The sequence below is a fragment of the Ursus americanus genome, chromosome X, assembly GCF_024610735.1.
Source record: "Ursus americanus isolate L20-20 chromosome X, mUrsAme1.1.p, whole genome shotgun sequence".
Lineage (NCBI taxonomy): Eukaryota > Metazoa > Chordata > Mammalia > Carnivora > Ursidae > Ursus > Ursus americanus.
This window is the reverse complement of record NC_142164.1, coordinates 70,083,909-70,107,698: the sequence shown is the minus strand read 5'-3', so window position 1 is coordinate 70,107,698 and position 23,790 is coordinate 70,083,909. Positions and strand designations below refer to the sequence as shown.

General features: G+C 41.9%; 1 protein-coding gene across 1 annotated transcript in view; it reads left to right on the top strand.

Annotated features, from left to right (window-relative positions):
• Positions 1-16,971, top strand: part of MSN (moesin) — a 65,253-nt gene extending 48,282 nt beyond the window's left edge. Inside the window, exons 3-13 of the mRNA XM_087860015.1 lie at positions 2,241-2,336; positions 3,727-4,001; positions 5,424-5,507; positions 6,181-6,327; positions 7,345-7,441; positions 9,310-9,473; positions 12,105-12,235; positions 12,497-12,657; positions 13,928-14,020; positions 14,340-14,564; positions 15,109-16,971. Of these exons, the coding sequence (XP_087716141.1) occupies positions 2,241-2,336; positions 3,727-4,001; positions 5,424-5,507; positions 6,181-6,327; positions 7,345-7,441; positions 9,310-9,473; positions 12,105-12,235; positions 12,497-12,657; positions 13,928-14,020; positions 14,340-14,564; positions 15,109-15,273 (1,638 nt within the window). The 3' untranslated portion in view covers positions 15,274-16,971. The remainder of the gene's footprint in view (positions 1-2,240; positions 2,337-3,726; positions 4,002-5,423; positions 5,508-6,180; positions 6,328-7,344; positions 7,442-9,309; positions 9,474-12,104; positions 12,236-12,496; positions 12,658-13,927; positions 14,021-14,339; positions 14,565-15,108) is intronic.
• The last annotated feature ends 6,819 nt before the right edge of the window (positions 16,972-23,790 follow it).

Sequence of the window (23,790 nt, the reverse complement as noted above, 5' to 3'; positions counted from 1 at the left end):
CATTCATCAGTTGATGAACATTTGGGCTCTTTTCATGGTTTGGCTATTGTTAATAATGCTGCTGTAAACATCAGTGTGCATGTACACCTTTGAATCTTTTTTTTTTTTTTTGTACTTTGGGTAAATCTCTAGTAGTGCAATTGCTGGATTGTAGTTCTATTTTTAACTTTTTGAGGAATCTCTATACTGTTCTCCAGAGTGACTGCATCAGTTTGCATTACATTCCCACCAACAGTGCTAAAGGGTTCCCCTTTCTCCACATCCTTGCCAACACCTGTTGTTTCTTGTGTTGTTAATTTTTCCATTCTGACAGGTGTGAGGTGGTATCTCATTGTGGTTTGGATTTGTATTTCCCTGATGATAAGTGATGTTGAGCATCTTTTCATGTGTCTGTTAGCCATCTGGATGGACAAGTTCTATTCATGTCTTTTAGGCAGGTTGCCTATTAAGCCTTTGCTTCTTCATTTATAAAGTAGAGATAACAGCCATCTCAGGGTTGTTCAGTGTTCAGTACCTGGTACATAATAGGTACTCGATAGATATGAGCTACTTTACCTTAGGGCCTCTGAAGCTCTAGATTGTAAGCTTCAGGAGTGACTATGGAGTCTGGCTTTGGGTGCATGGTAGAAACTTTGTGGATATAGTGGAGGTGTGTATGTGTGTGTGCACGTGTGTGTGTGTGTGTGTGTGTGTGTGTGTTGAGGGGAGATATGATTTATTCACAAGGAAGGACATTAGCAACATTGGGTCCTTTTTTCCTATTTCTATCTCCAGGTAAATTCCTTTACCTCACTCCCCTACCTCCCCTGCCCACCCCTCAAGAAAAAGAAAAAAAGAAAGAAGACCATCAGCATAACCTCATTAGGATGTGAGTCAGCTTTATTGCCTCCATCTCCAGTGGTGGGCATGCTGGAATTCAGCTGTCAGCCAGAACCATTAGCATGCTAATGTCAGGGACTGGAAAACAAACTCTATCTCCTGGCAGGCCTCCCTTTCCTACCCACTGCTTAGCCAAGAGGCCCAGAACACCAGGGTCCACTTAGCTACTATACTGAGGTACTCACCCTGTTTCTACCCTCTTTCCCACTCTCAACCTGTGTAAGTGGTAAGGGGAATCATGACTAGCTTCTAATCGGGGCTGTAAAGAAGCATCTCAGCACCTAGACATGGCACATCTTTGGAGTATATAGATACCACAATACCTGCTATGTCTTCTTGAAAATTCTTTCTTGGGGCATTATTTTTTTATTTTTTTAGTATTTTTTTATTATATTATGTTAGTCACTATACAGCACATCCCCAGTTCTTGATGTAAAGTTCGATGATTCATTACTTGCGTATAACACCCAGTGCACCATGCAATATGTGCCCTCCTTAATACCCATCACCAGCCTATCCCATTCCCCCACACCCTTCCTCTCTGAAGCCCCCAGTTTGTTTCCCAGAGTCCATAGTCTCTCATGGTTCATTCCCCCTTCTGTTTACCCCCCTTCTTCTTCCCGTTCTTCTCCTACCGATCTTCCTACCTCTTATGTTACATAAATGAGTGAAACCATATGATAATTGTCTTTCTCTGCTTGACTTATTTTGCTTAGCATTATCTCCTCCAGTCCAGTCCATGTTGCAGCAAATGTTGAGAATTAAATGGGACTCAGAAGAGTGAGGGCATATTCCTTTTTTTTTAGTAATAATTTTTTATTATGTTATGTTAGTCACCATACAGTGAGGGCATAGATAAAGGAGTAAACCAAGAGCAGAAGATATAGGAGTTAAGTCAACACTGTACTTCCAGCCTTTAATTCATCCTGGGAGTAGAAAGGCACATGGCAAAATAGAGGGAAGAAGTGGCAGTAAACACTGGATTTGAATGGGTTTGGAGCCAAACGGACCTGACCCTTCTTGGAACCTTACTTTCACTATCTATAAAATGGGCCTAATTGTAAATGTATCACAGGGCTATTGTGAAAATCAAAGGGGATAATGAATATAGTTATTGGTGTATGGTGGTGGTCCTAAGTGATAGACCTGTTCCCTACCTCAGCGAAAGTACTTTGTGTAGAGTTGCTGACATCATTTCTTGACTGCTTCCCAAGTGTATTTCCTTGCCAGACCCTGGACACCTTATGTCCTTTAAAGTCAGGGACCATGCTAGTTTCGCTTTTGTGTCTTCTGTGCCTGGCACAAAGTAGGCATTCAATCAGTGTGTTTTTTGTTTTTGTTTTTGTTTTTTTCTTTTCTAGGTGGTGAAAACTATTGGCCTGAGGGAAGTTTGGTTCTTTGGTCTGCAATACCAGGACACTAAAAATTTCTCCACTTGGCTGAAACTCAATAAGAAGGTAACTGCTTACCCCATTGTTGGGTTTGGAATTCATTATTATATGAATTGTTATCTTATATTCAAGGGGCGGGGGTAAAATGTGCTAGCTGGCAAATCCAGGGCCGTGCTTTTCACTGGGTGGTCTACTGACCACTAGATCAGAATAAGGGCAGAGGACTCAGCCAAGGCAGAGCTCCTGCTCTGTCTCCACTTTGACTTCTAACAGTGAGGATGGCCAGTGTCCAAGGAGGAAGAGACCCTTCCCTTTCTCCTGGGAGCTCTGTCTTAAACTTTGACTTGCTTTATACCATAGTCATTAATGGCTTTTCAAGAGGGGATTGGCATCCTATTTTTTCTTTCCAAACTCTAGGTCTTTAGGAGGTTTGTTAAAAGGCGAGTAATAGACTTTTGAACTGGAAAGAATCTTGAAGGCCTCATAATCTTACCTTGTCTCTTCTCTACCTGTAACCTGATACCTAAACTCTATACTGATGCTTTTCTCTTTCTTGGTTTTCTTTTTTTTTTTCTCCCATAGGCATTTACACATAAGTTTATTAACACATGTATCTTTTTTTCCTTCAAGTACTTATTTAAATTCCAGCTAGTTAACATACAGTGCAATATTATTTTCAGTTGTAGAATTTAGTGATTCATTGCTTACATACAGCACCTAGTGCTCATCAAAGTGCCTTCCTTAATACCCATCACCTATTTAACCCATTCTTTCTTGATTTTCTATCTCAATTGAACACCAAATGAGATGATTTGAGTATGGATCCATTCAAGCTCTTCACGTCCAAGCAGTGTCTCTGCAGGAACATGGCAGTCCTCCATCTCAATATCCTCAAACTTCCTAACTTTGTCCTCGGAGGTTTCCAGTGTCTTAGGTTTCTGATTGTGTTTAGGCGATAGTTGCCTCACCTTCTGCTGGTAGAGTCTTATTTTCCCAAGAAGAGGAGACTTTTGCTGGACAAATGTGCTGCTGTTAAGAGCTAATTTCAGGCTTTAAAAGATAGTTTATGTTCTTGTCTAGCCATTTTCCAGGCCTCAATGATACATACTGGTTTTTACTTTGCTAATTTATGGTGTTGGGGAAGCCTTAAAGAGGAGCTTTCTTAAGCCTAACCTCAAAATTTAGGGGCAGTTCGTATATTGTCAGATGTTGGTGGCTTGAAGGCTTATGACCATCAGTGGGTATAAGGTCATTTCAGGAAGGAATCCCCAAAGAGAAGCAATTATGGACATGGAATTGGGTCCCCAGGGAAATCAATGTGCCTCTTTTCTGAATTACCAGAACAGTTGCCACCTGGCTCTTTGGGATTAACCAAATTGATGACCTTTTACTTGTCTCTCCCCACCCTACAGCTAAAGACTGTTTTTTGAGAACCCATAACCTTTGCTCCTCCCAGGTGACTGCCCAGGATGTGCGGAAGGAAAGCCCCCTGCTCTTCAAGTTCCGGGCCAAGTTCTATCCTGAGGATGTATCTGAGGAATTGATCCAGGACATCACACAGCGCCTGTTCTTCCTGCAAGTGAAGGAGGGCATTCTCAGTGATGATATTTACTGCCCACCTGAGACTGCTGTGCTGCTGGCCTCCTATGCTGTCCAGTCTAAGTATGGTGACTTCAATAAGGAAGTACACAAGTCTGGCTACCTGGCTGGGGACAAGTTGCTGCCACAGAGGTGAGGTGGTTCCTTTGGCCATCTGCACTTGCATGGGGAAGGTCTGTGGCTGACCAAGCCCTGTTATACAGGGACTGCCTTTCTACTAGGTAGGGTCTGTCTGAAGACCATGTTATGCATACTGGTTTTTACTTTGCTAATTTATGGTGCTGGGGGAGCCCTAAAAGAGGAGCTTTCTTAAACTTAACCTCAAAATTTGGGGGCAGTTGGTATAAGAGACACACATTTGCATATGGCACTGTACCCTGTTGTTTCTCTGACTCTCAAAATAAAAAGTTTTTTTCCCTCTTCTTTTGCCTGATTACAGAATTGCATTACTCTGAAAACAGGTGCTTATATAGATTACCAGCGACAGATTGACTCCTCCTACTCTGGTTCCATTTTTTCAATCCTTTTCACTGATTTAAATCTCTTGCATCAAAGGTTCACAGGAGGGAGAGAGGGAGCTCCAACAGTCTTTTAATATCAATAACCAGTGTACAGAGCTTTCTGCTTTTATAAACTTCAAAGCTGAATGCTCTCAAACACTCATTATTTTTGTTTTAGCATCACAAGAACACACGAAATGAATAAGGCAGGCATTATCCTTATTTCCTGGCTGAGGAAATAGAGCAGGGTGCTCACTCTGACTTGCCAGATCTCCCACAGCTCGTTTGAGGCAGAGCCAGACCTGGAACCCTAGTCTTTTGAATTTTTAACCCTGGGTTTTTCCCTACTGCATCCAGTGGCCATTTTCATAAGCTTTTGGATGGAAGGAAAAGTTCTTCATTCTGGGAGCCTCAGTCCCATTGGAGCTGTGGCATATGCACAACTTACCGGAAGGTATCAGGGATATTGGTTGTGACCTGGAACTCTACCTGAGTCACTGCTTTGATGTCTGAGATGGCATATTTAAAACAAGTCTTGTTAATGATCTAGTAGATCTGGGAGGTTGAGCCTGTTAGTTTCTTCTAAAGCCATTTGGGCTCAGTTCTCCGTTCTGTAGCTACAGGCTGTAATCTCATTCCTGAGCAATTTTCTTATAAAAGCAAATGTTGGTCCCATAAGGATCTAGGAGAGAGTGTCATGCCTCCTCCATGAGGCCCATCTCTACTCTTAGCCCCTCAAGGCAGCATAGACTCTTGATACATTACTGCCCTACTTGAAAATCACAGCGTATTACTGGATTTTCTGGTTAAAACTACAAAAGAAGGTGTTCCCACTGTCTTTCTTTCCCACCCATTCTTGTATCTCTCCTACCTCTCAGGCAGTTCCCTATATCTAATTAATACCTCCTGCTGTAATTTCAATCTACTTCCAGTATGATCTCAGTGGGCTGACTCCATATCTTCTTTGCATCAACACCTCAGAGAGCTAAGTGGGTTTCCCTTTACGCCTGCATTTGGGTTTTGTGCTTGAAACTACTATCTGTTATATTCCAAGGGTCCTAGAGCAGCATAAACTCAATAAGGACCAGTGGGAGGAGCGGATCCAGGTGTGGCATGAGGAGCACCGGGGCATGCTCAGGTAAGATCGCCCTAGCAACTATGGGTTCTACTGCTTTGGCAGGGAGAATGAGAGTAGGTTCTGGAGGAAGGAGGCAAAGGACTAGGGTCACTGGAAGATGTTGGAGAGAAAGGGACAAGAATGCAATTTATAGGGGAAATTAGAGATAGAAAGCAAATGATGATCATTATAAAGCTATATTTTTTTTGAATGATGGCAACTGATAGTCCAAACAGTTTTGACCATAAAGAAACAGAAGGGACTTCAAGATCCCCAGGGAGCTTCTAGAGTACCAGGGACTCCTCCCCAAGAAAGAAATGAGGAAGGAGCTCTCTAAACATGGCAGATCATTTGGGTGTTGTCTAGTTGAGTAACAAATCTTATCATTTTGCCATCATTACACCATCTGGGCTCTGCTAAGAATATAAAGTCTTCATTGCAGCTAACATGCCAGAGGCCAGCAAGGGTCAGTCCACCCTTGTTACTCTTGGGAACCTCAGATCTTAGGCTCCTGTCAGCAGGTTTTGTTTGACAAAAGTCATGTTGTGCTCTGTTTTCCATCATCTGCTCACCTTTTATACCCTTTCCCTCCCCTAATGGCAAGGTTCTTGTCAGAAGTGCAAAGCAGGTAGGCTATCTCCCTGGGTCTGATTCACAGGCTCCCCTCTATAACTCCCCCAAATCTGTTATTTAGGGAGGATGCTGTTCTAGAGTATCTGAAGATTGCCCAAGACCTGGAGATGTACGGTGTGAACTACTTCAGCATCAAGAACAAGAAAGGCTCAGAGCTGTGGCTGGGGGTGGATGCCCTAGGTCTCAACATCTATGAGCAGAATGACAGGTATAGCTTAGAGTTCTCTTAGTTTATTTGGGCCACTCTGACACCTAAGGCTCATCATGAAGTAGGACTGTACCTCCTGGGTCCCACCTGGGTCCCACATTTTTCTACTTAGTTTAGATCAGCCCAGATGATTGCCATAACCTCCCAGGCCTCTAAATCTTGCATTGACCAGACTTACACCATCCACTATGGTAGTCGCTGGCCACATTAAGCTCTTGAAATGTGGCTACTCTTAAATTGAGATATGCTGTAAGTGTAAACTATACACAAGACTTCGGAGACTTAGTGTGAAAAAGAAAATGATGAATGTCTCAATATTTTTTAAATATTAATTTACATATTCAGATGATAGTCTTTTGGATATACTGGGTTAAATGAACTGTTATTATAGTTACTCCCACCTGTTTCTTTTTTACTTATTTTCATGTGGCTACTAGAAAATTTAAAATTGCATGTGTACCTCTCATTATATTTCCACTGGACAGCATTAACCTAGCATCTACCTTGTCAGGATTTGTAATTAATTACACTCCCATATGATTAAATGCTTTTTGGCCTATTTTCCCTCTTTCTACAGATTTATGTCACTTGCTTTTTTTTTTTCCCCTTGGTCTGCCCTTGGTGAGGATGGATGTAATAAATGATTGTTCCATGTAATTTCTGAATCTTGGATCTCATTGTTTACATTCTCCCCAACTGTTACAACCTTGGGTGGAAGAGTCCCAGTAAAATAGGGCTGGAGATTCTTGTGATTTTTACAAGTTCCATGCCTCAATAAAAAATAAAATAAAACAAACCTCAGAGTTTGGGACAAGGAATAATAAGTTTGTTGTGGTATCAGGAGGTCCCTTTTGTACCCTCAGTGCTGTCAACTGACCTGGTGGCATGTGATAACACTGGCTGAGCTGGCAGTGAATCTACCTCCTTAAGGAAGAAGTTTGGGATGCAGAGGGCAAACCACCAACCCTCTATGTCCTTCTTGTCTTTCCCTTGTCCTAATGTTCTTGTTCTCTACAGACTGACTCCCAAGATAGGCTTTCCCTGGAGTGAAATCAGAAATATTTCTTTCAATGACAAGAAATTTGTCATCAAGCCCATTGACAAGAAAGCCCCGGTAAGTGATTCTTCCTACTGGATGAGACAGGTACTTGCCAAGACCTGGATAATGCTAGGAGCAATCATGTCATTGTATCTTTCTCTCATTTTTCTGGCTTTTGTGTGTCTGTGGGCAGGGGGTGCTGGGAATAGGAGGAGCAAAAGGAGATTGACACTGGAAGGGGATATTGATGACAAGACATGACTAGGAGGCATTCTGTAGCTGGTGCCACACTGCTACCTGTGTGTTAGGAGAAGCATAGATGAGGGAGAGCCACAGGCAGTCTGAGTACTGCCTCTTAGCCACCGTCCTCTGCTGCCCTGATGCTGTGGGGTGGAAACAGAGAGTGCATATTATTTTTTAAACCCTCTAGGCTTTGAAGTGAAACTGTTCATGTGCTTGATTTATTTTTAATTGTGGAGAAAAGACAGAGCCAGAAGTCCAGATCCAAAGATGATCTTCCAAACTTGCTTTTTGGTATAACTTTGCTGCTGTCCTCTCAAGACTTATCTCCAGAGCAACCCAAGAACAAGAAAGGCCTTTGGGTCCAGTCATTCTTCTAACATGCTCACCACACTTTTCACCTACTCAGTTGCCTGTGGTTGATAAGACTGGAAAGATGGTGATTGAGAGTAGGATAGAAAACAGAAAACGGTCTCCTCTTTTGGTGTACCTCATGTCCAGCAAGGGTCAAAGCCCATGCTAAGACAAACCCTTCTCATGAGGCCTCAACAATTCTTCTCCAGCTGTAAGGTCTCTGAACTTCTGCTGCTATGCACTTTATATATGCTATATATGCTATCAACAACACTGTCAGGTAGATTGTAGCATACCTGTTTTATAACTGTGGAAATTAAGGTTCAAAGAATTGGAGCGTTTTGTCCAAGATCACACAGCTAAAAATGGTAAATCTGGGGTTTATACATACATTATTTGACCTCTAGAGCCTGTGCTCATTCCACTGCACACTAAGCCATATGAAACAGTAGTTTGGGTTCCATGGCAGAAGAACTGGTAGTTAGCCCATTAGTTGGTAACCTTGGTCCAGTGGTATTTATAGTAACAAACTCAGACTCACTAGATTTTCGTGTGTGTGTGTGTGTGTGTGTGGTCTTTTCTTTCTTTCTTTCTTTCTTTCTTTCTTTCTTTCTTTCTTTCTTTCTTTCTTTCTTTCTTTCTTTCTTTCTTTCTTTCTTTTTCTTTCTTTCTTTCTTTCTTTCTTTCTTTCTTTCTTTCTTTCTTTCTTTCTTTCTTTCTCTTTCTTTCTTTTTTAAATTGCTGCTGTGTTCAACTCTCATTGGAAAAAGGTAAGTAACAAAGCCAGCTGAGATCAAAGGCTTATTTTTTTAAAATAACAGCCAGGACAATCATGTTCAGATTTATGTATTCATGTATATATTTACAACTTACCTTATTCCAAAAATGATTTAAGGGCCTGTGTCTAGGATATGCTTTTAGGAGGTTACAAAAACCGTCCAGCCCTCCATACTGTACTCACCAACGTATTATGCAGGAATTATTGGGCCGCTAAGAGAGGCCCCTGAGATTTAGCAGGATCCCAAATTAGCAGATAGGTTCAGTTCCTATCTTTCAATTAGATTGAGGATATTTTAGGATGCGATGCTTTCATAAGCAAAGGTTGAACTAAATTGTGATTTGGTGGAAAGAGCGCTGGTTTCAGAGTCAAGAAGCCTGGGTTCTAGTCCTGGGTTTGCCACTAGTCTGCTGTGTTACCATGGGCAAGTCACTTCACCACTCTGATAATTAATCTTCCTATGTGTAACATGAGAAAATTGGGCTAAATAACCCTTTCAGTGCTTTCAAAAGGCAGAAGCTCACCTTCATCTGTCCCTCCAAACTTATTTTGATTGTTGGTTTCCCATCAGGACTTTGTCTTCTATGCTCCCCGACTGCGGATTAACAAGCGTATCTTGGCCCTGTGCATGGGGAATCATGAACTATACATGCGCCGCCGCAAGCCTGACACCATTGAGGTACAGCAGATGAAGGCACAGGCCCGGGAGGAGAAGCACCAGAAACAGATGGAACGGTAGGTTCTGTGGAACTGGAGTGGAAGCTGGGGCTAGGGCAAAGAAGCTTCTCAAAACTGTCAAGATTGATACAGGAAAGACATGAAACCCTCCTGGGTTGGAGGGAGAGAGCTGTACAGAAATGTCACCTCCTCCATTAAGTCTCAGGCATCCCCTTCCTCAGGAAGCAGGTATCAGAAGCCTAGGATTTCAGGGACTCATAGGAGGGAGAGGTATTTCACAGTTCCACATTGTCTCTGACCCTCATGCCATTGCTCTTCTAGGCAGAGTCTGGGTTGCTCTGGGCTATCTGACCAGCGTAGTGGCATTAGCAGAAAGCTCCATGCCCATTTAAACATGGACTCTGTAGGGATTTCTGAGTGGAATTGGGCAGAGCCACCAGAATTTTTCTTATGAAGCCCCTATGCTCTGTAACCAACCCCCCCGCTACTGAAAGTGTAGCAAGGCTCAGCAACAGCAATATCAACTTGGGAACTTATTAGAAAGGCAGACTCTGACACCCTACTCCAGACCTGCTGATTCAGATTCTGAATCTTAAGATCCTAGGTGATCAGTTCTCCAAAGAAGGTATGCAAATGGCCAGCAGGCATGTGAAAACATCCCCAGTCACCAGGGAAATGCAAATCAAAATGAAAAGTGAGATGCTATTTGACTGACTAATATGGATATAATAAATAAATGCAGAAAATAATAGCTGTTGTCAAGGATGTGGAGAAATTAGAATTCATGTACATTGCTGGTAGAAATGTTCCAGCTACTATGGAAAATAGTTTGGTGGTTTCTCAAAATGATAAGCTTAGAATTACTATATGATGGGGCGCCTGGGTGGCATAGCGGTTAAGCGTCTGCCTTCGGCTCAGGGTGTGATCCCGGTGTTATGGGATCGAGCCCCACATCAGGCTCCTCCGCTATGAGCCTGCTTCTTCCTCTCCCACTCCCCCTGCTTGTGTTCCCTCTCTCGCTGGCTGTCTCTATCTCTGTCGAATAAATAAATAAAATCTTTTAAAAAAAGAATTACCATATGATCCCACAATTCCACTCCTAGGTATATAATTGAAAATGTACATGTACACACGTGTTCATAGTGATACTATTTACAATAGCCAGAAGGTAGAAACAGCCCAAGGGTCCAACAGATGAATGGATAGACACATTGTATAGCCATACAATGGAATATTATTCAGCCATAAAAAGGAATGAAGTACTGATACATATTACAATGTGAATGAAACTCTATAATATTATGCTAAGTTAAAAACACCAGACACAAAATTTCATATACCATATGATTCCATTTATATGAAATATCCAAAATAGATAAATGTGTAGAGGCAGAATCCAGGTTGGTGGTTATTAGGGGTTATGGAGAGGAGAGATAGGAAGAAACTCACTTAATGGGGGTGCAGTTTTGCTTTAGAGTGATGAAAATGTTTTGGAACTAGATAGAGGCGTGAATGTACAACATTGTAAATGTACTAAATGCCACCAAATTGTTTGCTTTATAGTGGTTACTATTATGTGAATTTCACCTCAATAAGTTATTTAAAAAAATAAGATCCCAGGTGATTCCTATACATGTTAAGGTTTGAGAGAACTGTTCTAGTAGGTACTCTGTAATAAAGAGTTTGGAACCTCAGGAGGCTTTTAAATCTAGTAGGCTAGAAAAGGAGTCTGTGTTTGAGAGGTTAGACACCAAAGTTCTTATTTATTCAGAAAAATTTTACTGAGATTGGGGGCAGTTTACAGAGCTGGATCTGGCAGGAACATGCCCTCAAGGACCTCACAGTCTGGTAGGAGAAAGAGGAAAAACACTATTTACATAACTGTTCAAGGTACAAATGCTGTGTCATTTTTTCACTCAATAAATATTTATTGAGCAGTGAAAGATAAAATAGACAAAAATCCCTACTATCAGGAAGCTGACATTCTAGTGGGAAGAGACAAAACAAATAAGCAAATTATACAGTATGTGAGATGGTAAGAAGTGCTGTGGAGAAAAATAATAAAGAGGAGGGATGGGGATAAGGATAGGCCAAGTATTCTGAGGGCCCAGAGAAAGAAAAGATACCTAGCCTAGGGTGAAAAGGCAACCTCCTGGAAGAGGTACTGGGGCAAGAAAAAGTGAATACCTACTCTAGATTTGCAACAAATTCTGGGGAAAAAGAGCCTAGAGCGGGGCTTCAGAGGGCCTGCAGCATTAGACCTAAGGACTGATACCCTAGCCATAGAGATCAGTGGACTTGAAGCACGGTATCCCAGCACAGAGTCAAAACTTGACTCCCTATAACTATGAGGTAGGCAGGGTAGGACTTATTAGGCCATTTTACAGATAGGGGTACTGAGAACAAGAACAAAGAAGTGATATAGCTAAGTTCACCCACTGGTTACCCACTGGTGAGTAGTAGAGCTGGGAGTCCAGGTTGGATCTCCTGACTCTGGGACAAAGTGACAGGGTCCTGAGTGTACTGACCCACGTGGGACTATGATGTGAGGACAGGATGTGGAGATAAGGGAGCATGGTCCCAACTCGCAAGCTCGAAGTGTGTTGGATGGGTAGGCGCTGAGGGTCCAGGACCAGGGAACCTTGGGGCCTTTCCATGTGACTGATTCTATCCTTTCTCTTTTCTTAGTGCTTTGCTGGAAAATGAGAAGAAGAAGCGTGAGATGGCAGAAAAGGAGAAGGAGAAGATTGAACGGGAAAAGGAGGAACTGATGGAGAAGCTGAAGCAAATTGAGGAACAGACTAAGAAGGCTCAGCACGGTGAGGCTTAGAGTCAGTTATCTTGAAGACTGGGTTTTCCTAGAGCCTGACTCTATGAGCTGAAGACCCTTCTGCCTGAGCTGCAGACTCAGGGTATATAATCCATATGTGGCTACAGATAGATGAAAGATGGGGCAAAAGGAAGAGTGCCCAGAGCTTTCTGCCAGCTGTGCCCTGGGGTGAAGCATTTCCGGGAAGGAAACTAGGTGTTCCTTCCATGTCTGCATGTTTCACCACCTTTCCCCCTTCTTCTCTTTCCAGAACTGGAAGAACAGACCCGCAGGGCTCTGGAGCTTGAACAGGAGCGGAAGCGTGCCCAGAGCGAGGCTGAAAAACTGGCCAAAGAGCGTCAAGAAGCTGAAGAGGCCAAGGAAGCCCTGTTGCAGGCCTCCCGGGATCAGAAGAAGACTCAGGAACAGCTGGTAAAGCCACAAAATGGGCTAGAATTGTAGTACCTGAATTTTCTTCCCTATCTGTCTACCTATTCACATTTACCCCTGCCTGCAGGGCTGGCTCCTTCCAGCAGGTGCCAGTCAACAGGCCCCCAACAGATAGCTTATTCAGAAGCAAGTTGCAAAGTCACTGATGTGGCCCAGAAAGTCTTCCCTAACTCTTACTTTTATTCTACTTTCTTAGCCCTTTGGGATCTGAGCTGATGACCTGACAAAGGAAAGGGAGGAAGGAAAGAAGCAAAGGAATTTACACTTAATTGACTACCTACTGTGTGTTACAAGCTATGCTAGCAAATTTTCCTTTCCCCATTCTTATTTCCTCTCCCAATAATCCTATGGGATTAATCTGCATGGGATACTATGCCCAGATAAGGAAATTAAGACTCAGGGAGGTTTAAGGGACTTGTCAAAGATCACAGTGTGGCTGAGTAAGGATAAGAACCCATTTTTGCCTTTTTGAAGGGTTTGTTCACTAAAATCATATGTAAAACTATGTTTCTATGCACTTTTCAGGGGAAGAGGGTAAGTAATCTTCATTTCATCTTTATTTATTTCTGTGACTCAGAAGTTAAGAACCTATGTCCCAAATTCCTTGATATATGTTCTTTCCCTCTACTGTTTGGAGTGTGAATGCAGGAACTAAGACCTAATTACCAGGGGGAATCTTCCTCTAGGATATAGATGTGTCCAAGGTGTGAGGGTGTGCATAAGCTTTTTCCCTTGTTCAGGTTGCCTTGTGATACTACAGTGTTTTTCCTATACTTGCCCTGGGAGGAGTCTTAGTGGAGACCTGAACATTCTAAGAAAACAGGAAAAAGTCTGGCACTTCAGGCAGTGACACAGTGATTTCCAAAGCTTTATGAAGGCCCTAAATATGCAGTGGGCAATAATGCATGCAAGAGAGAAAGAGAGTGGGGGAGAGAGAGGGAAGTGGGGGAGAGGGAGAGGAAGAGAAAAAGAGATGAGGAAGAGAGAAATGACGTTTGTGTTCAGGAGGTCTGTAGTCTAGGTGTAGATCTCTGACTTCTAAGGAAATGATTTGGAGTTAATAACAGTAGATCTGAGAATAGGAGTGGTCCTCCAGGCTTCCTGGAGGAGGTGTGGTAAAAAGAGCCTCCAGGACAGCAAGCAAGTGGAACAGCAGGTTCCCTATGGATTCCCCAGGGGTACGGGGGTTGAAGATACCTAGGTCCTGAGAACTAGAAGGCTCAGCTCTCACAAGTTTCCAATTTATCCATAGGCCTTGGAAATGGCAGAGTTGACAGCTCGAATCTCCCAGCTGGAGATGGCCCGACAGAAGAAGGAAAGTGAGGCTGTGGAATGGCAGCAGAAGGTGAGACACAGTGCCCAGAACAAAAACATTATGAGAAAGGGTACCACATGCATAGGTTTCAGTTCTTTGATTCATCAGATTTGGGCTCCGTACTCTTTCCTTCCTTAACAGCAGGCATCATGGGCTTTCTCAAATACTTCCCAGAATTCTCCAATACACCAAGGAAGTTGGTAAATTATTACTATTGTACAGGTACAGAAACTAAAGGCAGACACAGTGACATGGCCTACCTCCTGCTTGGCCATTCTATGCACTTGTAGGATGCCACAAGTTAGCTTGATCTGACTGCTGATTCTTCATGCCCTCTGTTACTGGACAGGCTCAGATGGTACAAGAAGACTTGGAGAAGACCCGTGCTGAGCTGAAGACTGCTATGAGTACACCTCATGTAGCTGAGCCGGCTGAGAATGAGCAGGATGAGCAGGATGAGAATGGGGCAGAGGCCAGTGCTGACTTGCAGGCTGATGCCATGGCCAAGGATCGCAGTGAGGAGGAACGTACCACTGAGGCGGAGAAGAATGAGCGTGTGCAAAAGCACCTGAAGGTATCCTGGCAGGGCCAAAGGGTCAAAGATATCCTGTGCATTCCCTAGATCATCATGGAGTTAGGTAGAGGAGCCTGTCTCAATGGAGTATGGGAGTCTGAGCCTTTCTCTAATGAGAGCTTTAAGGGTAGGCACCCATCACTTATCAATCAGACCTTGGGCCACCTCTTGCTTTTTTTTTTTTTTTTTTGCCCCACACTCCATTTATCTCTTGTATCCATAAAATACCATGACCCAATTTCTACCTGAATCTTTGATAAGTTGCTCTACTCTCAGAGAATACCTGCCATTAGTCCCCTAAGTTTGTGGGTTTTTTGTTTTATTCTTGCCCCACTGCAGTCCCAACAGGGCTGAAAATGGCCCTCAAAAATATGTGTATGTGTTTGAGTGTAAAAAGAGAGGAGTGAAGGAGTGTGTATGTGTGGAGAGGGAGAGAGAGAGAGAGGGAGAGAGAGAGAAAGAATGAATCTGATGAATCTGGTTAAATAAGGGGAGGTAAAGTAAGAGCAAGCCATTAACCCCTCATCCCCTTATACCCTCACAGGCCCTCACTTCAGAACTGGCCAATGCCCGCGATGAGTCCAAGAAGACTGCCAATGACATGATCCATGCTGAGAACATGCGACTTGGCCGAGACAAATACAAGACCCTGCGTCAGATCCGGCAGGGCAATACCAAGCAACGTATTGATGAGTTTGAGTCCATGTAATGGTCACCCAGGCTCTAGGGACCCCTCCTCCCTTCTTCCTTGCCCCCATACTCCTATACTCTTGCCTAACTCACACTGTGCTGAAGCCACTAACTAGAGCAGCCCTGGAGTCATGCCAAGCCTTCAGTGCCCCTATGGGACCAAACCTAGCCCCTCAGCCCTCACTCACTTCCTTGGGCAAATAAATGGCCCACTATGGTGCCAATTGGACACTCTTTTCTCTCTCTGTCCCATTTTAATCTAGCTTTCTAGAAGAGACCACTTCCGTAGCTCAGAGGCACTTCCCATTTCCCATTGATTGGGGAAATACCCCCACTTTTACTGTTCTGTAGGACTTAAGCGTGGTGTAGGTTGAAAACTAGCCCCATCCCTGCGTGAACTGCATTCCTTTTCAGGGTCCTGTGATTTGCAGAACTGGAGCATCACAGGGTTTACAGAAGGAGGCAGGACCCTGGATATATCCTCTAGGATGTCAACTGACCTAGGGTTAGACCTTCCAATGTCCATTTCTTCTAGAGTTATTTAGGCTTTATAATGATTGGAAGCTAAAAAGATGTTCAGTCATTCTTTATGCCTCCCAGATTGGACCTGTTACAAAATTCTTATAAGTCTTGTCCCTGAGTTCAGGAAGTCAGTTTCTCCCCACAATGAGATGGGAGGAGACAGTACCTTCAAGAGACTTCACCAACATCTTAGAAGGCTTTTGGCCATTCTATTCAAGCAAGGCTGTTTAGAAGATCCTCCCTCAATGCCTTATGGGAGCCTAGGCTTGTTTTAAGGAAGCTCTATGGGCAGAGGTATCCCTTACTGTTATTCTGGGCTCCTCCCTTCTTGGGATCTGCCCCTCCCCATTCCAATCCCCAAATTCCCTCCAGCTAGAATAGTAGGGATGGTTACCCCAAAACCTAGCCAGCCCTATCCAGGACTCTTGCCAGTGGGGGGAATTGTTCACACGGGCTTCAGAGAGCTGTTGGGGGCTCTGGCCTTGTCCCTTCTATATTCTAACCCCTTTCTCTCAACACAGGAGCAGCCTCCTCCTCTTCTTTGTTTCATGTGTGCTTTTTTTTTCTACCAGTATTATATATTCTAGTGGCATCCGATTCAATATAATTTCTGTGTTTCTTGCTAATGCACCCTTAGAAGATATTAGTTTTGAAGCAGGATCATTTTGGCCTCATTTCCTTACCTGGGAAGCATATACTATATTATAAAAGAATATTTTGCCAGAAACATTATTGTAAGAAGCTTTCAGTATTAACGACGTCACCTGTCACAGTCCATTCTTGAAGTACTTGGTATTTGGTTTTATTGTTCTTTTTATTTTCCCTTCTCCACAGAGTTCAGTCCCCAAAGGATCATACTGTCCTTTCATGCAGTGCCCCTGGCCCAGAGCCCTTGGCTTTGATCCCTCCCTGACTCCATCCCGCCTGACTTTAGAGAGTCTTATGTGCATTGCTGTGAATTATATTGACACTCTCTTGGTGATATGCCCTATACTGGCTAAATTCAAACCTGGAATTCTGGGGCAATCTAGCTGCCTTAAGGGCAATAACACACCCACAGGGAGGCTAGGGAGAAAAGTTATATTTTGTATTCGGTTTTTTGTGTGTATTTTTGGGGTTTTTAAAAATTGTTTTTGGAGGGGTTTATGCTCAACCCATGTTCTATTTCAGTGCCAATAAAATTTAGGAAGACTTCTCTGTGACTTGATTTTTTGTTGTGGTGTGAGTAGGTGGCTATAAGGTACTACACTGTAATTTCCATTCTGTAGACCACCTTCCAATCCTTGTTCTCATTTCATCCTCGTTTTAGTCCTATGGAGAGTGGATATGAGCATCGTCATTTTAGAGAGGGGCCAATGGAATTGAAAAAGAAGAATAACTGCCCAAGGGCACAGGACTGTCTTAATCACCTATGCCCTTTCCACAGCTCCAGGCCAGTTTTTCCAGTGTAGGTGGGCCCTGCATTGACCATGTGAGGCTCTGGGGCTCACTTGCACTTGGGACTTTGGAGCTCCTTGTGAGGAATGGTTTGTATCCCTAGACTCCTCCTGGGATAGTTAGGCCCTGTCTTGCCTTCTCGTCAGGAAATCTTCCAGGCTTGCCAATTTCCTACTACCCTCACTTTTTGTGGTACCAGTGAAGGTCCCAAAAATTACCTTGAGCCCTGTGGTAAAAGGCAGTGGGGAGTGTAGTGTGAAGTGAAATAGAGTGTGTGTGTATATATATATATATATATATATATATATATATATATATATATGTATATATATATATATATATATAGAGAGAGAGAGAGAGAGAGAGAGAGAGAGAGAGAGAGAATATATATATGTATACACACACACACACACACACACACACACACACAAAAGCTGTTGGGAAGTACTTTATGGCTTACAAAACATGTCAGTTTTGTAGCCTAAATGGTAATGCCAGTTTTACAGATAAGGAAACTGAGACCCAGATAGGACTTCTAGGCTGTCTTGAACCTGACACATTATCTCACTTAACAGTCCCCTTCTTGGTGAACCAACACTTGCAGGGAAAAGTAAACTATGTATTCCGTGAGCTGTATATCCTTCACAACAAACCTTTGAACCAGGGCATCTGAACTTGTCTGCACATTGGAATTTTAAAGGTTGAAAAGCCCAGACCACATCCTCAGATCAAGTTACAATCTGTAGTAGTAGGATACAGACATCAGTATATTTGATGATTTCAATGTGTAGATAGACTTGGGAACCACCGTTCTGAAGACATAGTATTTTTTAACACTTTTTAAAATTTTTAAATTTTATTTTAATTTCAGTATGGTTAACATATAGTGTTATATTAGTTTCAGGTGTACAGTACAGTGACTCAGCAATTCCATACATCTCCCAGTGCTCATCACAGCAAGTGCACTCCTTATCCCATCCCCCATTTCACCCATCCCCCCACTACCTCCTCTCTGGTAACCATCAGTTTGTTCTCTATAGTTAAGAGTCTATTTCTTGGTTTGTCTCTTTCTCTATCTCTTTTTACTTTCTTGCTTTTTTCCCCTTTGTTTCTTAAATTCCACATATGCGTGAAATCATATGGTATTTATTTTTCTCTAGGCATTACACTCTCTAGCTCTATCCATCTCATTGCAAACGACAATATTTCATTCCTTTTTTTTGGCCGAATAATATTCCATTGTATATATATACCACTTCTTTTTCCATTCATCTATCAATGGACACTTGGGCTACTTCCATAATTTGGCTATTGCAAATAGTGCTGCTAGAAACATAGAGTTGTAAGTGTCCCTTTGTATTAGTGTCCTTGCATACTACTAAATACCTAGTAGTGCTATTGCTGGATCATAGGGTGTTTCTATTTTTAACTTTTTGAGGAAACTCCATGATGTTTTCCACAGTGGCTTCACCAGTTTGCATTCTTACCAACAGTGCAAGAAGGTTTCATTTTCTCCACATCTTTGCCAACACTTGTTTGTTGTATTTTTTATTTTAATTATTCAGACAAATGTGAGGTGGTATTTCATTGTAGTTTTGATTTGCATTTCCCTGATGATGAGTGATGTTAAGTATCGTTTTGTACGTCTGTTGGTGATCTGGTTATCTTCTTTGGAGAAATGTCTGTTCATTTCTTGTGCTCAATTTTTAATTGGATTATTTGTTTTTTGGGTGTTGATTTGTATAAGGTCTTTATATATTTTAGATACTAACCCTTTATCAGATATATCATTTGCAAATATCTTCTCTCATTCAGTAGGTTTCCTTTTACTTTTGTGGATTGTTTCCTTCACTGTGCAGAAGATTTTTATTTTGATGTAGTCCCAGTAGTTAATTTTTGCTTTTATTTCTCTAATCTCAGAAGACATGTCAAGAAAAATGTTGCTAGGGCCAATGTCGGAGACATTACTGCCTATGCTCTCTTCTGGAATTTTTATGGTTTCGGTTCTCATATTTAGGTTTTTAATCCACTTTGAATTTATTTTTTGTGTACGGTGTGAGAAAGTGGTCCAGTTTCATTCTTTTGCGTGTAGCTGACCAGTTTCCTAGCACCATTTATTGAAGACACTGTCTTTTGCCCACTAGATATTATTTCCTGCTTTCTCAAAGATTAATTGACCATATAGTTGTGGGTTCCTTTCTGAGTTTTCTATCCTGTTCCATTGATCTATGTGTCTATTTTTGTGCCAGTACCATACTGTTTTGATTACTACAGCTTTGTAATATAAAGTCTGGAATTGTGATACCTCCAGCTTTGCTTTTCTTCTTAAAAGTTGCTTTTGCAATCAGATCTTTTGTGGTTTCATACAAATTTTAAGATTGTTTGTTCTGGTTCTATGAAAAATACTGTTGGTGTTTTGATAGGGATTGCATTAAATGTGTAGATTGCTTTAGGTAGTATGGACATTTTAGCAGTATTTGTTCTAATCCATGAGCATGGAATGTCTTTCATTTCCTTGTGTCATCTTAAATTTCTTTCATCACTGTTTTATAGTTTCCAGAGTACAGGTCTTTCACCTCTTTGGTTAGGTTTATTCTTAGGTATCTTACTATTTTTGGTGGAATTGTAAATGGGATTGTTCTCTTAATTTCTCTTTCTTGCACTGGGTGTTATTCACAAATAATGAATCATGGAACATTACATCAAAAACTAAGGATATAATGTATGGTGACTAACATAACATGATAAAAATTATTATAAAAATTCTCTTTCTGCTGCTTCATTATTATAATATAGAAATGCAACAGATTTCTGCACATTAATTTTTTGTCCTGTGACTTTACTGAATTCGTTTATCAGTTCTAGCAGCTTTTTGGTGGAATCTTTTGAGTTTTCTTATAGTGTCATGTCATCTGCAAATAGAGACAGTTTTACTTTGTCCTTAGCAATTTGGATTCCTTTTACTTATTTTTGTTGTCTAATTTCTATGGCTAAGACTTCTAGTCTTCTTCTTTAAATGTTTGATAGATTTCACCTGTGAAGCCATCTGATCCTGGACTTTTGTTCATTAGGAGTTTTTTGATTCCTGATTCAATCTCCTGCTGGTAATCAGTCTATTTAAAATTTCTATTTCTCCTAGCTTCAGTTTTGATAGCTTATATGTTTCTAGGAATCTATCTATTTCTTCTAGTTTGTCCAATTTCTTGGCATGTAATTTTTCTCAATATTCTCTTGTAATTATTTATATTTCTGTGGTGTTGGTTGTTATTTCTACTCTTTCATTTGTAATTTTATGAGTTGAGGACATACAATTTCATCCCCATTTACAGATGGATAAAGTGAGGCCCATCAAGATGGATTATTTTGTTCAAGGTCACAGAGATTAGTAGTCTTATAGCCAGGACATGGGCATAGGCAATTTGGTTCATCAGCCTGTGTTCTTAACCATTGCATTATGCCTTCTCTCTACCATTCCTAGGAAAGGACAGACGTTCACTGAGAAGAGGAGATACATGTAGAGCTTCAATTCTAAGGTAGCAAATAGAATTCCAGGGCCCTAGAACATCAGTGTAAGAGGAAGCCTTAGGAATTTCTGCTTATTGTAGTCCCAAATGTTGTTGCTCTGGGGAGTAAAGGAACTGAATTCTAGGTCCCTTCCAACAACAATCAGAGGATGTCTGCTTTTGTATGCTTTATATGTGGGAGTGTATATGTGCAAAATTTTTTTAAAGGAGAAGACAGGTAGACTTCTGTTTCCAGGAAGATAAATGCAGTAGGCAGAATAATGCCCATCCCACCCTCAAAGATATCCACATATGAATCCATGGAATCTGTGGATATATCACCTTATGTGGCAAAAGAGACTTGGGGATATGATTAAGTTAAGGATTTTAAGATAGGAAGATGATGCTGTGTCATCCAGATGGTCACAGTGTAGTCAGAAAGAATTGAAGATGCTATGCTTCTGGTTTTAAAGATGGAGAAAGGAGCCACAAGCTGAGGAATGCAAGTGGCTTCTACAAACTGGGAAAGACAAGGGAATGCATTCTCCCATAGAACTACAATGAATGCAATCATTCATTGCTGACACCTTGGTTTAAGCCCAATGAAACCCATTTTGGACTTCTATCTGACTTCCAGAGGAGTAAGGAAATAAATTTGTGTAGTTTTAAGCCAGTATAATATTGTTCTCTATTTCTCAAAATTTGCCATTCTTGAAATAACAATGCTATAGAAATGGAAAGCAGCACTTAACAAGGAGGGTAGGGAACCATGTGAGAGGTAGATGTAGCTGTAGCAGAGCAACATGAGGTTGGAAAATGGTAGAGTCAAAGGACCCTAGGCATGCCTTACCCTATGAATACAACTAGATAATAATAAAATCATTCTAAATGACCAAGGAATTGACCTTAAGACCAGCAGAACAAACCAACCAAAAGTAGAGAAGAGGTCACATGGAAGAAGGAAGGGAGTGCAGAAAGGAAGATTGGCAGATAAATGTTTCCTGGCCATTGCAGTGGGGTGGGAACTGTAGTTGCAGACAAGGGTAATGGACAGACTAACACACAGGGGCATGCACAGGGAAAATGCATCTATATACCATTTGGCTTGGAAAATGGGAGGGGCTGAATTTCGTGACTTCTGGCAATCAGTGTGGCTTAACATCTGGAGTTCGAAAGGTCAGAAGGCTTGGCTGGGATGGAGCCCAGAGGGCATCGTGCTACTTGTGGAGAAAAGGCAGGCAAACAACCCGTGGACATAAAATGTGGAAATAGCTATTTGAAGAGTGCTTGGCGCACATAGTGGGTAAGTTATTTAGTCATCTCAAAGCACAGCCCAGAGACACCCCTCTGGGGAAAAAAGAACTGGCTGGCACCATTTCCCTCCCTGGCCCCTCAGCATAAGCACAGGGCCACCTGTGGAAACCAGCAAAGTGCCAACACCTGAGACCTAACTTGCTTGCACTAAGCCCCACTTCCCTGTGTTCTGGTGGAACTGTCCTTCCCATTCTTGCCTGTCTCTGTCCCAGCTTTGTGGGCCCTCTCCCCCAGAAGAACAGCCCAAACCACTGTTCACACTGCATTTCATGACTTGGGAGATTTACAGAGCCTTGGTGACAGTGGAAACAGGTCTCGTTTCACAAGAGAACAAAACACACCTATTTAAAACATGCCACATTAAGGTCAGGGAATAAACACTGCCCACAACTGGCAAAAAGAGCCTCTGCAAATGAAAGGCTTGAAGGAAAAAACAGCCAGGACAAAACAGCAGAACACATGAAGCACACACTGGAGACACTCCCAGGCCCTGGAAAACAGGGAACACTACATGGCAGGGCACTACAGGACTTGTTCTTCATAAGGCCATTACGCTCAAGAACAGGAGACATAGCTGACTTTCTGAACACACAGATACAGGCACAGAGACTGAGACAAAATGAGAAGACTTTATCCCAAATGAAAGAACAGGACAAAGCCATAGCCAAGGATCTAAGCAAAACAGATATAAATAATATGCCTGATGAAGTATTTACAGCAATGATCAGAAGGATACTCACTGGACTTGAGAAAAGAGTGGAAGACATGAGTGAGACCTTAACGCAGAAATCAGGAATAACATAGCAGAGATAAAGTACTCAATAAATGATAGGAGAAACATGTTTGATGGAATTAACATCAGGCTGGGAGAAAGAGAGGAACGAATTAATGACAGAAGAAAGGATAGTGGAAAGTAATCAAAGCTGAACAAAAGAGAAAAAAAAGAATTACACAAAATGAGAATAGACTTAGGAAACTCTGTGACTCCATCAAACATAATAGCATTCATATTATAGAAGTCCCAGAAGAAAAAGAGAGAGAAAAGGGGGAAGAAAATTTATTTGAAGAAATAATTGCTGAAAACTTCCCTGGTCCAGGGAAGGAAACACATCCAGGAGGCACAGAGAACCCTCAATAAAATCAACCAAAGCAGATCGACACCAAAACATACTGTAATTAAACTGGCAAAATATACTGATAAAGAAAAAAAATTAAAGCAAGACAAAACAAGGAAATAACTTACAAAGGGGACACCATAAGGGTAGCAGGGGATTTTTCAGCAGAAACTTTCCAAGCCAGATGGTGTGTGGCATAATATATTCACAGCGCTGATGGCAAAAGTCTGCAGCCAAGAAAATTCTATCCAGCAAGGCTATCATTCAAAATAGAAGGAGAAATAAAGTATTTTCCAGGGAAATAAAAACTAACGGTGGGGGCACCTGGGTGGCTCAGTTAAGTGTGTGTCTTTCAGTCAGGTCATGATCCCAGGGTCCTGGGATAGAGCCCCCCTTGGGGATCCCAGCTCAGTGGGGAGTCTGCTTCTTCCTCTCCCTCTGCCCTTTCCCCTGCTCATGCTATCTCTCTCACACAAAAATAAATAAAATCTTTAAAAAAGAATGAAAGGAGTTCATGACCACCAAAGCAGTCCTGCAAGAAATATTAAAGGGGACTTTTTGAGTGAAAGGAGAAACCAAAAGTAACGGTAAGAAGGTAGGAAACACAAAAGCAGTAAAAATGAATATCTCTGTAAAAAAAAATCA